Genomic DNA, 17257 nt, shown 5'->3' on the forward strand with positions numbered 1-17257 from the left:
ACAGTCTTTAAAAATTTGAATTTTTAATTGAAACTTTACACAGATTCGTATTTCTTACGCAGGTTAAATATTGAATGGCCACATCGGACTAAATTTGGGTATAGCTGCCATGAAATTCAGAACAGTGAGTTTTAAAAGGCCCGTCGATATCCGAACCAAAAATGGATCAGATCGGAACATATTTGGATATAGCTGTCATATAGACCGATCTGCGGATTTTGGATCTTAGGCTTATTGATCTTGTTATAAATACAAATTGCAAAATCGTTTATTAACTAAACAAATTCCGATTTGAGAAAACATTCTGAGGAACAAAGGAGAGATTTATTCTTATATTTATATGGACAAGTGCAGTTTACATAAAGTTTTTATAGCCAAGTCTGTACGCCGCACGGTGGTTCAGAAATTAATTTTATTGGCCCAAAAGCCCAATTCATTGATTTCGAAATTTTCAATATCATTTAATAGTAAACATATTGAAACAAAGGTAGCCAAAAAATAGATCGAAAGACTCAAAAGCGATGAAAATGGAAATAGTCCAAACTCTCAAGAAGTGTGTGGTTAATGACGTTGTGGTAGTGTATTCATAAAGAAACCACTTCTTAGTCTTCTAATATCAGCAATATTTGCTGATTTGAAATAATAAATTTGAAATAAAAAATTTGCCAACTTTAGGCGTTAAGTTTTTGTTTAAAACGTTAATATAATAGTAGTAGTTGTTTTGTCTGCTGTTATTCAAATTCAATGCAAAATTTGTAAATTGTTGAAAATTGGAAAAAATTTTACGTTATATGCTTGTAGAATAGAGAAATATTTACGACATTTTAAGCTCTTTTAACTTTTAAAAATTTGAAAACAACTGAAAAATTTGCTGTTTTATCAAAAAATTACTGCTGTCACAATTTCAGCAGACTTTCTGCTGTTACAGAAACAATAAAGTAGTCGTTGAGTAGAGCTTATGTGTTTTCATTTCGCTCCTCAAAGAAAAATATCTGTATATTGGAATAGGTACTACCTATTACGAAAAAATTTTAAAGCCTTTTTGAAGAAGGCTCAAAATGAAGCTGCGGTGATGGCGCCAGACCGTAGCGTGTTGTTCTCCCCTCCTATAGGTGTGGGTGCCTTGGCACCTATAGTCGACTAATTAATGCGGAAAAGACGGATAAACCAGAGGGATGCACAGTTCGTCCCCAGCCTTTAAGTAAAGGTGGCGTTTCCGACTCGGATACAAACAGCGACAGTGTCAATGAAACAGTCATCGCAGCCGAATCGAGAGATGAAGGCAGCAAGATGATGACAAAGTGAGCTATGGCTTTGCTAAGCTCACAAGCAGACTGGGAAAGCGATCCGGGGCACGACGAAGAAGACAGATGAGTATGTACCGGTAGCGCAATCGGGCAAAAGTGCAGAATGCTGGTAGGGATAGAACTGAATTTCCAGGCACTGAGGAAGCTGGAAAGAGAATCAGATCTCCCGAGAGCATAACAATGCTAAAATGCTGAAGAAGAAAAGGAGATCCCCGCTTTTAAGTACTCTGGGAAGACCAAGCCAGCCCCCAGCAATGGAGACACCAGACAGTGTCCTATGGAGGAAGACAAAGTCGGAACAGGAACGAAGGAAGCGCGCACGGCTTTTAGTCTTTATGGAGGACTGTCTTAAAAAAGGATGCCACAGCCATCACGGAAAGAGAAGCTGGTCGCTGAGAATGGTAAGGAGCCGCCCTCTTATGACGTAGTGGCAAAGAAGCACAAAAGAGATGAGGTGACTTATGCAGTCATCGATATCGGCTGTGCATTCGGTATAGTTTCACCAAGTCGTCGGTCTCAGGTGAGGCATTTGGCAAACGATTAGGTTATCGAACTGGTATTCTCTGAAGGGGGTCCACCCAAACGAATTATGAGCTAGGAGTTTAGAGGAAATATCTTGACGCTGCGCTTTGCGTATTGATACCGTCAAAAAGATAGTTGGAAGTATCCACACTCGATGGGGCGCAAAGCTAGACCTTGTAAAATATATGAACATCCCACTGCTCACAAAGGCTACGCTCTTCTTCAAGGATATGGGCGGCGAAATCGCGATGGAGCGCATGATGGAAGTCTGAAACAAGCAAAACCAAGATTTGGCCGTGGAGAAATGCCAGGTTTCCACAGGAAGGAGAAGGAGGAAGGAACTATCCTTGTGGTTGGCATTCATCAAGTCTCCGTGACAAGTTTGGCTAAGTCTAAAAGCATGGCGTACAAAGGGGCCATGGCCGTCGTTATCAAGATTGGGAAGACAAGGACAGGCAAATATCCTCATATAGAGCCATCAGTCGGTGCAGTGGCGGGACACTCAATAACGCCTAACGGACAGGGGGCCGACGACGAGGTTATCACCGTCTCTCTCAATATTGGGAAGATCCTAATACTGAAACATCAGGCAGTGAAGGGGCGAGGGGCACAACACAGCCTAACGAACAGAGACCCGACGACGGAACCAACAACGACTTTCGCGGGATTAGGAAAATTAATATGGATAAAGATCCTAATGATGAAACATCAGTCAGTGCAGTGGCAGAGAACTTAATGCCGCCTAATGCACAGGGAGCCGATGGTGAGACCGCAATCTACTCCCAAAAAGCCCATTTACTCAAGATTTGCAAGACTGGTATAGGCAAAGATCCTAATATTGGAACAAAAGCCAGTGCAGGGACGGGTGATGGAACTATTACCGATTTTCTCAAGATTTCGAAGACTTGGTATACATGATATACAAAATCCTAATATTAAAACATCAGGCAGTGCAGTGACTCGAAACTCAATGCAGCATAAGGAACAGGGAGCAGACGATGAGACCGCCACCCACTTACAAGAAGCACGTCTAATGGAGGACCAATGATTTAGGTTATCCAGATAAACCTCCACCGGAGCGACACAGCTACTCACGCTTCGATGGAGCAAATCAGTAAGGACAAGATTCATATTGCCTTAATTCAGGAGCCATGGACGACCCGGAACAAAGTTTCTGGACTGAACCATATCAACTACTGGTAACACCGCCACCTTTGTTAATAGGAGGAGGTGTGGAGGTTTTAGATATGACAATATGTTCGGAAAATCTAGTCGATGAGGTTCAGGATTGGAGGGTCTTCATGGAGCATTCCTTTTCAGACCATCGCTACATTGGGCTTGGAATAGCACGGCCAGCGCCGAATCCAATAAGCTTACGGAATAAGTTGAAAACCAAATGTCCAAAATTCGGAAGACCACTCAGAAGAAGACTTGGGCAAGATTATTTAGATTGTCCAAGAATAAAAGACATTGATGACAATATCATTAGGATTACGACTGCACTAGTGGAGTCTTTCAAAGATAGTTGTCATCTTCGAGAAAGGAAATCAGCCCGAGAAAAGCACTGGATGACCGGGGAGATTCGCAACATTGAGGAAGAGCGGCAAAACGTACGTCCTGGAAGTTTTTCTGTGATCAGGTCGATAGCGTTAATGATGCCGCCAAGATGAAAACAAAGGAGGACATGGTGAGGCTTTTGATGAAAATGCATTTTCCACAGGATACGACGGGACTCATGGAGATTCCGGAATCTTGGCATAATGTGGTTTATCGAAGTTTTATCATAACGGAATTTATGATGAAGGAATCTTTAAGCAGTTTCAAACCATTTAAGTCACCCGTACCTGATGGAATATTTCCGGCGTTACTTTAGAAGGAGACAGACTATGTGGCGACCCACCTGGCCAATCATACCGTGCCTTAAAGACTTGCATATACTTCGAGTCCACTGGCTCTATAGAAGCGAGATAAGACCAATACTTACTTTCGCCTCAGTAGTTTGGTGGACTGCTATGGAGAAAAAGTGCAACATAAGGACCACACAACAGGTTTAGAGAACATGTTATCTTGGCATAGGCGGAGCGATGATGACCACCACACTTGGGCACTGGAGCCTATTCTAGATATCCGATCCATTGACTAAGGCGATGGGACAATGGATTGAGGATGGGAGCAGCTCATACCATAGCGCTATAATCGAGGCGACGATAGAAAACCTGGAAAGATCATATACCTGAGACGACATTTGAGGTCGAGTGCGAGGCATTGCAGCCAGCAGCACAGTCTTGGATTGACGGAACCCTAGTATTACCATCTGGAAAATCGTGTAACGCGGATATCCATCCGAGGATGGAGGACAGAGTGGGCCTGGGGTTCTACATTTAGAACCCAGGGACTGATATCTGTTTTAGATTGCCTGACTATCTTTACGGACAGTAAAATTGCCATAAGGGCAATAACAACCAGGATGGTAAGGTCACAAATAGTCTTGCAGTGTAAGAAGGACATTAACGCCTTCTTTGCGGATGGCACAATCCGCATCGTTTGGGTGCCGGGCCATAACGGAGAAAAGGGGAAATGAAAGGGCAGACGATTTGGCGGTCAAAGCCAGAGAACTGCCGTCGATAAACTTGGTTAACCTGAAGCCAACAGCGGACGGCGAAAAATTTATGGGGTGATCCGGATCGTGAGAGGACGAGGCTATTACTGAAAGAAAGCAAGAAGGAGGTCAGTATAGCATTGGTGCCATAACGGGACACATAGGACTACGAGCTCACTGATGCAAAATCGGTGCGGCAAGTGATAGCATGTGGGGAAGATGATGAAACGTTGGAGCATTTCCTATGGCATTACCCGACTTTCGCGGCTAATAGACAACGGTACATAGGTGGGGACACGATACCAGACATGAACCAAGGATTTTGTACGTAGTACGGAATTCCTAACTTAAAATATTGTTTTTCGAGCTTACTTTTTAGTGCTTAGAGCGCACAACAAGCCGATTACTGACTGAGGTGTATGTCTATAGTGGTATGGGGCGGATTAATATCTGCACCCTTTTTTCAAACTAACCTAACCTATCGAAATGAGCACGTGTGGTATCAACTTTTGTCTGAGTGCATGATTCCAGGTAGGGGCGGCTGGAAGCGGGAGTCATATCTTAAAGCAAGGGGCGCGACATCAAGGAAAACATAAGTAATTTCTAATAACCCATGTGGTTGGTAACCCGCACTCGTGAAAATGTTAACGACCCCCAAATTAAGGACCATGATACGCAGATTTTCACTTGGAATGTCCGAACTCTTTACAGAGAAGGTCCAGTATACGCACCGGCAGATTAATTGGAAAAGTACAAGGCTAACATTACAGTCTTAAAGGAGGTTCTATGGCTTGGGAGAGGCGTGATAACAACTCCGAAGGGTGAGGCGCTGTACTCTACGTTAGTTGCCATATTACACGAGGCACGCACCCCTCCAAAGGCGCTATTACACGGCATGTAGATGTCTCATGACATGTCACTTTTCACTTTCAAAATTGTCAATTTACATACGATTCATCATTTTCAAATACAGCTGATTTCTTTATGTTTTTGTCAGAAGGAATAGAGTATGCTAAAAACCAAAAAATTACATATGCTATTTTGAAAAGAGATTTTCATATGTTAGTTTCGTTTGTATCATACGGCACGTACAACTCAACATGTGCGAAATTTGACATGTCATAAGACAACTACATGCCGCGTAATATAGCCTTATGCGTGGCGAGAAAAATGTAATCTGAAACTGCACGAAAGCTGGACGTCAAAAAGATGCAAAGGCAACGGATGGCAATGGCATACTCAACTCGACTGACTGACTGGCATACAGATTAACCCTGTAAGTTAAAGGAGAGGAATCGGAAGAAGGGGAGAAGAGTCTATTCTGCAGAAAGAAGAAGGAAATGAAAAGACGTGAGTTTGGTCGAATCGAGATGTATAGGAGTCAGAATGGTTTTGTCACGCCTAGTCAGAATTAGGTACAAGTAGCAGTGATCCGGCTAAAAAACAGCAAGGTAGCAGTAGCAAACGGGTTGCAAAAAGAACTATTTAAGGCCGGAGGCGATACGCCGATAAGGCGTACTATAGTATGCTGTATTACGTATAGCATACTATGTCCCACACACTAGAAGGGAGACAAAGAGGTATGTGCCAACTACAGAGAAATAAATCTCCTTCCCATCACAGTGCGGTTTTAGACCTGGTAATCCAAAAGACCTGAGAAGAACAGGTCAACATTTTCCATCTTTTCGCCGACTACGAAGCCACTTCGAAAGTCCTATACGTTCAAAGGTATTTCAAGCCTTGCAAAATTTAAATATAAGGATCTTCATGCCATAAAATGTAGAAAAATATTGGTTAACAGATTGTACTTTTCATTCATGGCTCAACAATTAAAAGGGTTTCTCAATAGCATTAAAATCATATGGCAGACAGCCGTAAAAATTTCCATATTGCCATCAAGCTGCTGTCGTATGCTACCAAATTCCAATGGCAGAATTTGATATCGCTTATAAGTTAACCAATTCCCCACCTCAGTGTTCTGGTAGTCAAGTTTATTTTTCAACGATAAAGTTTTTCTGCGCCACCCTGTTTAACCTTCCATTCCAAATACGTTAGCCGATTAGTCACTGTTTTCCTGTACCCCCTTTGTGCCCAATTATCCAAACGCAATGTAAGTGAACAACCAATTTTTTTTCCTACAGGTCATGTGAGGAAATTATTTTTTTGTTTTGGTGGTTTTTAGATGATGCCGTTGGCCGTGCAAAAAAATGGAACGAACAATGACTCATCCGCGAAGAAAAATCACCTTATTTGAGTTAAATATTTCATTCAGTGAACATCGGTAAAAGGTAAATATGATTAAGCGAAATTTAAGGATATTAATGAAAACAACGGAAAGTTTTTTTTACCCATTTTAAATCACCCTTCTTGTAACGCAATCACTTTAAAATCTCACTCTTTTACAATTCTAATATTTCGATGGAAAAAGGGGAAATATGTCAAAATAACAATTTTAGTGTATTGCAAAACCAAGTAAAAGATATGAAAATCAAAAAAAATTAAATAGTATCTACGAGAGGTTAAGCAAATAGGTAGGATTCGCGTAGCATACCACAGCGCTAACCGCAAGTATGAATAGTGCAAAATAGTCTATACTTTCGACTCTCTTTTGAGGCAATCGTTTATTTTTGTATACGTGTGCAGAAAATATGCGAAGAAGAAGAAAATAACAGAGAGAACGTTAAAAATCTGATATCTTAATACCATTAAATCTGATCGGCTGTTAACAGCTGTTCGTAAGAGCCGTGTATTTAGTCATAAACGAGTTCTTTGCGCGGTATCTCTTTTAGGCAAACATTGGAATGCTGAACAATGTTGAAGTCATTGCGTTATATATCAGTCCATTCGGATAAGAATTGCGCCTTGTAGGGGCTCAAGAAGCAAAATCGGAAGATCGGTTTATATGGGAGCTGTATCAAGCTGTAGATCGATTCAGACCATATTGGACGCATATGTTGAAGGTCATGGGAGAAGCCGTTGTACAAAATTTCAGCCAAATAGGATGAGAATTGCGCTCTCTAGAGGCTCAAGAAGTGAAGACCCAAGATCAGTTTATATGGCAGCTATATCAAAACATTTACCGTCTTGGCCCATTTTCAATCCAAACCGACCTACATTAATAAAGTTGGCGTGCTTTCGACAGACAGACGGACATGGCTAGATCGACTTAAAATGTCAAAACGATCAAGAATATATATACGTTATTGGGTTTTAGACAGGTATACTTATCTCTTACCGAATCGTACATACGGCGCGGCATAACGGCATGGGGATATGGCTGCAGAAATATTCAACCACCTCAAGATGAGGAGCTTAGTTACTCTATTAAAGGGCCAACGCGAAAAACATTACATAAACCAAAACATTAATATTCTTTCGTCGCGCTGCATGCAAGAAAAAATTACAAAGAACTACAAATAATGAATATTAAAACTACAATACTTTAAGTAATATATATTTTCCGAAAACACACAACTTCCACAGCGTCTAACCCATCGACATCAATCAAACCTGAAGCAGAAGCGAACAACGCTATACTGTGGCAACTTTTCGAATCAACTAAGGCAAATTCTCCTTGAGGGTAAATTTGCCAACATTTTAAATATAATACCCGTAGTCTTGTTACAAATACGAAATAAAAAGAGAAAGAAAAAAGAAATAAGCAATTGTTTATAAACACATATCAAATCACAAATTTTAGAAAAAAAAAACGCTGTAACAAAGTCAAACATACCACTAATATACATTTTATTTATTGTTAATCTCATGCTGCAGACAAGCCACACTAAAAAAAGAGAACCCCAAAAGAAGGACAATTTAACTTATTTGTAGTAAAAGTAGGTATTCTCGAGTAAGCTAAAACCTAGTTGAAATTTCCAAGAAGTTGGAGTATCCGAACTCAATTTCATTGCCAGAATTTCAATTATTAGAAAACTTCTCACGTTTTTTACAACCAATTTCGTAAAATTTTGTTGAATGATAATCTATTGCATTCAATTTGCAAAAAGTAATGTATTCCATAATATTTATTGACTTTTTGTTGCGTTATGTAAAATAGTTCCAACGTATGAAGCACAAGGAGAATAAATAAGTTTGTTGAACCTTTGAGTGTATCGGGTGTATTTTTATTTCGCTCCGCAAGAATTTTCTGTACCTCGTACGTAATAAGTAGTTATTTTCGGAGAAATTTTTAAGTCATTCATGGATGGCTACGATAGTGTTAACCATTAGGCGGTGCACGATCTGTTTCTGTTTCCAGGGGAGCAGAAGATCTAGAGGCCCGGAGTAGGTTTAGAATGGACTCAAAAGACCCAAGCCTGTTATGGGCCCAAGGTCTTAAATTGGAGTATCAGTCTATATGTCGGCTATATCGAAATATTCCCCGATCTTCGCCATATTAGGTACGAATGTCGAGCAGACTTACCCAACGCATTGCGCCAAATTTTTGCGAAATCGGATAACAAATGTGGCTTCAATAGGCCTAAAACCTAAATCTGCAGATCGTTATTTATAGGGGCTATATCAAAATATAGTCTGATATAGCCCATCTTCGAACTCAACCTGCCTATGGAAAAAAAAGAATATGAGCAAATTTTCAGCTAATTATATCCATTTTTAAAGACTGTAGCGTAAGTTCAATAGATAGACGGGCGGACATGGCAAGATCGTCTAAGGTTTTTACGTATTTGTATATGTTACATAATTTTTGTCTCAATTTTTATTGTAAGTGAAAAATAACTCAAGAGAACACGTACAAACATCTGCAAATTTATTTCAAGATAAATTTATACTCACTGATCGTTTTCGAAATAGGGTGGAGAGTTAGTGCGTTCTGGCAAGAAAAATGCTAACTGAACTGTGGAAGCCATAACTGGAGGTTCATCGCGACCAACCTTAACCTCCTCAGCAATTACCGTCAGCAATACTGGGTCTCCTATATGTGTGATTGCAGCGATATCCTCAAGCGGCCGCATTAGAAAAATTTCACCTAAAAATATATAAGAATTAGATAAAGATTAATTTCAGCTCCAATTACTGTGCAATGAAAAAATACTGTATCTAACTGTAAGCCTTGAGACAAATGCCCATCCCGACAGACGTGGGAGATATTTTGAATTGTCGGAGGATTTACCGGCAAAATTTTGCAAAATATATTTAAACAAGTAAAAACGTGGTAAGTTCGTCTGGTTCGAATTTTGGGTACCCACCACCAAGGATTCCGTTAAAAAATAACTTTAATAACTCAGTTCGTATTTGAATAACTTTGCAGCAATCAAATCGGGAGTTGATTTCGACTTCTATGGTCTCAGAAAGTCATATGGGGAATCGGTATTTAAGGAGGCCTAAATTTCAGTATATATATATATCGATCAGATCATACTGACACACAGTGTAAAAGTATTTGTGCCAAAATTCAGCAAAATTCGGTGATTAAAGAACACAAGAAGTCAAATCCGGAGATCGGTTTATATGGGGGCAATGTCAGTATAAAGACCGATTCGAATGATGCTGGAAGTTATACAGAAGTCGAAGTGCCTAATTTCAGCCCAATCAGGTGAAAATTGAGGACAATAGGAGCTCAAAAAGTCAAGTCCGAGGTTGGGTTTATATGGGGGCTATGTTAATACATAGACCGATTCGTATTATACTTGGTACAAATGTTGGAAGTCGGAACAGAAGTTTCTGTCCTCACTTTCAGCCAAATCAGGTGTACGATCGCAAACGTTCTGATCGTACTTGGAATAGGTGTTGAAGTCAGAAAAGAAATCCTTGTGCTAAATTTTAGCAAATTGGGATGAAATCTACGGTCTCTAGGGCCTCAAGAAGTCAAAACTAGGGATCGGTTTCTATGGAGGCAATATCCAAATCTGATACGATATGGCTCATTTGCAATACCCTACGACATATGTCGATAAGAAGTATCGGTGCAAAATTTTAATCGGATATCTTCATTCGTTCAAACGTGACTTTGCTAGATCGGACGGACATTGCTAAATCGACTCAGAATGTCAAGGCGATCAAGAATATATATACCTTAAAGGGTCTCAGATCAATATTTCGATGTGCTAAAAACGGAATGACTAGATATGTACACCCTCCATCCTATGGTGGTGGATATATAAATCGGACAATAATTACAAGAATAACTGCGGAAAAATTCCCTGCCATGCGGATCTTTGTTATTATCTGCTTTCTCTCATATTTTGTGTTGTACGAATGAGACAAGCTTTAAATAATGGAGCCACGAGAAAAAACTAAACGATGGGAAACAATTTGGTGTTTACTTTAACGACAGAAATAACTATTTATTTGCAATTACTCTTGAGGCTAGTTTAAAATGCATCGAAATTCATTTCAAAGATAAAGTTAAATATTTGGTTGTCGAGTTTAACAAACTTTTGAAATTCAATGTACACGCAAGAAAGGTCCAAAACAAGGCCAAGGGAATTTTTGCATCTTTTCAAAAAAATTTTTGCCAGTAAATACAAAATTATTATTGTATTGGGTTGCCCAAAAAGTAATTGCGGATTTTTCATATAGTCGGCGTTGACAATTTTTTTCACAGCTTGTGACTCTGTGATTGCATTTTTTCTTCTGTCAGTTATAAGCTGTTACTTTTAGCTTGCTTTAGAAAAAAAGTGTAAAAAAAGTATATTTGATTAAAGTTCATTCTAAGTTTTATTAAAAATGCATTTACTTTCTTTTAAAAAATCCGCAATTACTTTTTGGGCAACCCAATACAAGACTTGTATAAGGCTTGTTATCTTATATGGTTTGGTTCAGTATATCCCCCACTGTCATGAAGGAGCTTGATATTTTTGAAACAGAAGATATTCAAATAATTTTATTTATTAGAATTCCATGTTGAAGCGGCTTTCTTCCTATGTCTGCGATATTTTGGAAAAGTTCAATTTGAGATTAAGGCTTCATGAGCTTGAAACTGTGAACAGTCAGGCGAACATTTGTTGGTCTAATATTCAGTATTTATCGACCCTGAGTCGAGAATTATCGCTTTTTACGAGAAGGCACTAGCCGGCACCCATCGTGGGTAGCTACATCTTTCATTATTTTTAATATTAGTTATTTATTTTATTATTTTAGTTTTGAGTTCAAACCCTAGATTAAGATTTTTCTATTAAATGTATTAGTCTCGAGAGCAAGGACGTCGATTATGCAAAAGTCATGTATCCATATACATTTAGCCATTTATGCTAAAGCAAGGTGCTAAATGAACTTTCTATGTTATTACGATAACACTTTATAGTCATAAGTTCTTTATTAAGTCTCTAATTTTCTTTCCTTATTATAAAAAGTCTCAATAAATATAAACTTATAAACTTAACTTACTCTTGAGAATTTGACTCTTGATTTGTGTTCAAATATTTCGTATTCGATTGCTCAATCAATTAATAAACGTGTTTTTCGTACTATGAAAAATTATGACAACATTTCGCAAAAGTTTTATACGAATAAATTGTTATTGATAACACTTTTCCTTTACAAATTTACACATTTTATTTACATTTTTGATGTTTTTAAATTAAGATAAGAAGAATTTCGGCCGATGAGAAACACTTTTTACTTATTTTTATCGTTTTGTAAGTAGCGCAGAATTCCTGACTTAGATTTTCTTTTTCGCGGTTACGTTTAAGTATTTAGAGCTCACAACAAGTCGATAATTGGTTTAGGTGTAGGTGGCATGGGGACAATTAATATCCGCACCCTCTTTTCCAACCTAAACTATTTTTATAGTTTCCTTTTTAGGCTTTGTGCTTTTCGTTTTTTTGGGTAGAGTTACCAATATCAAAAAAACAATAACGAATACTGTTAACGAACTATTAGAGAATAGCATAATCGTTAGTGCCAACTATTTTTGTTTTCGAAAAATTTAACATACGATTTTCGTTGTAAGTTACATAATAGAACCACAAGATAATTTTAATAGGCTTTCTGCCGATCAAAGCTTATTACCCCGTCGAAATTATTACTCTATTTGGATTGGTTTTGTCAACAAATGGTTTTGTTGGAACAATTAAATGTGGTCTCATTTGTACAATAACAACAAATCATATGGTGCAATCCGCCATCTTGCCATCAAGACGTAAGTTCAAATTCAAAAAATACAAACAAAGAGAACGTGCGAAAAATAGGGTAGTTTGCAGTCGATCAATCATAATGAGCTAAAAGGACACTGTGTGATTTAATTAATGTGTGGGGACACAAATAAATGTAAGCCGCCATGCCCCCATAACTATGACATTCAGCATGATAGCAGGAGTTGCAAACCTTAACATTAAGGCTGCAATCATTTTTAGCTCATCATTTGACAAGACCAATCGACGTGCTGCAGGGCAATATTTTTTGTTCAAAAGTTTAACATGGTTTAATAGTAAGAACCACCGCACCAAACATATAGACTGGCAAATTAGTTCTTTACCACAGAAAATCTTTTAATATGGCAATTTGATTTGATTTAAAAAAGACTGAATGATGACTATTTAAAAGGTTGTCATCAGAGATGGTCCGTAAGACGATTTTTTAGGTTTCCGACTGTCAAAAAGTTGTAAAAGTCGAAAACGTCGTATACTTGTATAAAACGTAGACAAAGTCGCAAACGTCATAAACCTTAATTCAGTGTAAAAGTTTGATTTTTAACAAATATTATTGTCACTTATTTGTTGTATATAGAAGAGTTTATATGTAAAAAAATTTCGCAATAAAAGAAATATTAAGTTTTTTTTTTTTAATTTTTGCATTTACATTTTTCACACAATAAATTGGAAATATACGCAAATTTCAAGTCAATTTATAAAGTAACGTTTAAGGATTTTTTTGTGAAGCAAAAAATCAATAAATTATTAGTTTTCATCAATTATATTTAGAAATTGCAATTATTTTGTATCCTTTTGCAAAATTATTTGCTTCTCCCGTTTTAATTTGCTTTTTGAAAGCTGTTGTAAACGACATATGTTAAAAATGCATGACATCTGAGGAAGTGTCAAGTGAAATGGTACATGGAGTGTTAATTATGTTATTCAATAACAATACTTAAAAATAACATTACTTATTCAATAAAATACTTAACACGCCATCTTCCATTTCACTTGACATTACCTCACATTAGCATACTTAACACGCCATCTACCATTTCACTTGACACTACCTCAGATGTCATTCATTTTATAACATATGTCGTTGTCAACAGCTGTCAAAAAGCAAATTAAAGCGGGAGAAACAAATAATTTTGCAAAAGGATAAGAAATAATTAATAAATAAAAATGTTGCAACCACCCAATAACTCGCAACAGCCAGAGGGATTTAGCGAGGGATTTTGCGTGTGCCACAATTTGTGAAGATCGGTTAACAAATGACCACATTATTGCAATATTGGTAAAAATCGTGTAAACCTACGGTAGCTTTTTCTAATTCTGAACCGATTTTTTCCAATTTCAATATTGTTCGTCTCCAGGAGGAAAAAATTACTTATGCCAAAATTTTTAGTTAATCAGATCAAAAATTCGACATATTTTCGTTCGAATTTTTTTTTCTGTCAGAAACCTAGTTTTTTGGCTAGGTTTACGACGTTTTCGACGTATGTAATATACGTCGGAAATGTATGTCATATACGTCACTGTTTCTGACAGGCCATCTCTGGTTGTCATAAAGCCATTTATAAACAACTAGCACACGATGATCCACTGCAAGCGAGTATTTAAATTAGCGCAATCTACTGGCTGTTTTAAATTGGGTTGTTTGCGGTATTATTTTTAACTTTCCAACCCAAGAGGTAGTTTAGGTGTCAATCTTTGCCATAGAAAAAATAGATATAAATACAAAAAATGTCTATAGAAAAAGAATTTTGGAGAAAAATCTTATTAGTTAAAATGTTGTCAACATTTTAGAGTGAAAATAAGAAACATATTTTTCACGTGGTGAAAATGACGGCAGAACGATGCGGCCCGGGCTCAGCTATCTATATACATAAAAATGTATGTACAATAGATAGCTGAGCCCGGCCCGTGAAGATGGGTAGAGCGATTCAAGCGAAATTTTGTTTTCACACTTACAGTAACGTAAAAGCAAAACTTCCATATCCCAAATCCGTTTATATGTCAGCTATATCAGGTTATCCACCAAATTCCACCATACTTAACATAGTTGTTGGAAGTCATAACAAAACACATCACGCAAAATTTTAGCCAAATCGGATGAGAATTGCATCCTCTAGCGGCTCATGAAGTCAAGAGCCACGATCGGTTTAGCTATACCAGGTTTTAAACCGATTTGAACCATTCTTAGCACAGATGTTAGAAGTGATACAAAAACACCATGTGCAAAATTACAGCTCAATCGAATAAAGCTGAAGAAACATGGGCCGATTTGGCTCATTTACAGTCTCAACTGACCTACCCTAACAAATAGTTAGTATGCGCCTAGCTTTACTCCTTCGAAAGTTAGCGCGCTTTCGACAGATCAGCTTCTGGCTGATCTTCTCTTCAAAACCGACAATTCTGCTTATTTGGGTACCCATTGAGCCAAAATTATGCTTTGACTATAAAATGGAAGAAGCGCGCGATGAAATTTCTTAACACAGCATGCATTTTGATAATAAAATTCAATAATTTGCAAGCGTAGTTCGTTTGTAATACGATTCATGGATAAATTATAGACCAAACTGAAGTTGTTTGACAGTGAAACAAAACACGAACGTGCGTTAGCTGTTTAAACCAGTGTTGCCAAAAAGATAATAGCTAAAAATTACACATTTAAGTCACATATTACCATAGTCGGTAAATACGTCCCATTAGGGAGATATTTTAGGTGGGCGGCTTCTTAAATACATGGCTCTTCAATTGGATATCAAATTCGTTTTTATACCCACCACCGAAGGATGGGGTACATTCATTTTGTCATTTCGTTTGCAACACATCGAAAAAATCTAAGACGATCTAGACATGTCCGTCCGTCTGTATGTTGAAATCACGCTACAGTCTTCAAAAATAGAGATTTTGAGCTGAAACTTTTTTTTTTGTCTATAAGCAGGTTAAGTTCGAAGATGAGCTATATCGGACTATATCTTGATATAGCCCCATATAGACCGATCCTCCGATTTAGGGTCTTAGGCCCATAAAAGGCACATTTTTTATCCGATTTTGCTGAAATTTGGGACTGTGAGTTGTGTTAGGCCTTCGACATTCTTCGTCAATTTGGCCCAGATCGGTCCAGATTTGGATATAGCTGCCATATAGACTGATCCTCCGATTTAGGGTCTTAGGCCAATAAAAGCCATATTTATTATCCGAATTTGCTGAAATTTGGGACAGTGAGTTGTGTTAGGCCCTTCGACATCCTTTGTCAATTTGGCTCAAATCGGTCCAGATTTGGATATAGCTGCCATATAGACCGATCTCCCGATTTAGGGTCTTAGGCCCATAAAAGATGCATTTATTGTCCGATGTTGCCGAAATTTGGGACAGCAAGCCCCTTGACATACTTCTGCATTATGGCACCGATCGGTCCAGATTTGTCCGATGTCGCCGCAATTTAGGACAGTGAGTTGTGTTAGGCCCTTCGAAATCCTTCTTCAATTTCACTCAGATCGGTCCAGATTTGGATACAGCTGCCATATAGGCCGATCCCTCGATTTAATGTTTTAGGACCATAAAAGACGCATTTTCACCGGATATTGATGAAAGGTGCTTTACATATATGCCCGAGGTGGTGGGTATCCAAAGTTCGGCCCGGCCGAACTTAACGCCTTTTTATTTGTTTTCTCTCAAGCAACTTTCATTTTAGTTCTACATTGTCGTGATTGGTCTATATATATCTATTTGACGGGTTTTGGGCTGCCCCCGAGGATACCGACCTCAACAATAGAAACCATGTTTTGTTTTTGATGACTGTAGGAGTGCAAAAAAAATTCAAACGAATCGCATTACCAATCTCCGAGTGCTTTTTAGAGGAGGGTTGGTACCTCAGACACTTCGACTCAAATATGGATATCAAATTCCTAAACTGATATATCCATTTAGTTTGAGTCCCATATTACCATGATCGGTAAACATAAACCGTTTGGAGGGTGTTTTGGGGATGGGGCGCCCACCGGCACTTTGCCCTGAAAATTTATATCAAATTCGTCCTTTACTCCTAAATACCGTTGGTTTGAGCTCCATATTGCCATAGTCGGAAATGAAGTTCAGTTTAGGGGGGATTTAGGGCTTACCCCCCAACACTTGGCTCCAAAGTTGGATATTAGATTCGTTTTCTACTCTCAAATAACTTTCACTTGAGTCCTATGGTGTCATAATGGGTCAAAGAACCTATTTTGCGTATTTTTAGGAAAAAAAGCACCACCTAGCCCTGATCGCAAATTTCGATGTCATATTCCTAATCTACTCCCAAATACCTTTCATTTGAGTCCAGGGTACACCTCCAATTACATCGACTTAATTTTGTTTGCCATATCTATAATCTACTGCCATATACCTTTCATTTGAGTCCCATATTAACATAAACGTCCAATATGTCGATTTGGGAGAGTTTTGGGGTTGTGGCGGCCCGTTGGGTATTTAGACTCAAATTATAATACCATATTTGTATTCTACTCTCCAATACCTTTCATCTGATACCAATGAAAAGTATTTTGGAGAGGATTACGAATATGACATACTAATTTGCTTTCAGGTCTAGGTGGCTCTTTTTCTCCTAAAAATACGCAAAATAGGTTATTTGACCCATTATGACAACATGGGACTCAAGTGAAAGATATTTGAGAGTAGAAAACGAATCTAATATCCAACTTTGGAGCCAAGTGTTTGGGGGTAAGTCT

The 17257-nt window shown here is 38.2% G+C and overlaps 1 protein-coding gene across 11 annotated transcripts in view; it reads right to left on the reverse strand.

Moving 5' to 3' along the window:
• LOC106086255 (cadherin-86C) overlaps positions 1–17257 on the reverse strand; it is a 295580-nt gene that overhangs the window by 93295 nt on the left and 185028 nt on the right. For all 11 annotated transcript variants that reach the window (XM_059363859.1, XM_059363855.1, XM_059363853.1 and 8 more), the window contains one exon: positions 9223–9415. In XM_059363859.1, coding sequence (XP_059219842.1) covers positions 9223–9415 — 193 coding nt within the window. The remainder of the gene's footprint in view (positions 1–9222; positions 9416–17257) is intronic.

Source organism: Stomoxys calcitrans, chromosome 2 (genome assembly GCF_963082655.1).
Source record: "Stomoxys calcitrans chromosome 2, idStoCalc2.1, whole genome shotgun sequence".
Taxonomy (NCBI): Eukaryota; Metazoa; Arthropoda; class Insecta; order Diptera; family Muscidae; genus Stomoxys; species Stomoxys calcitrans.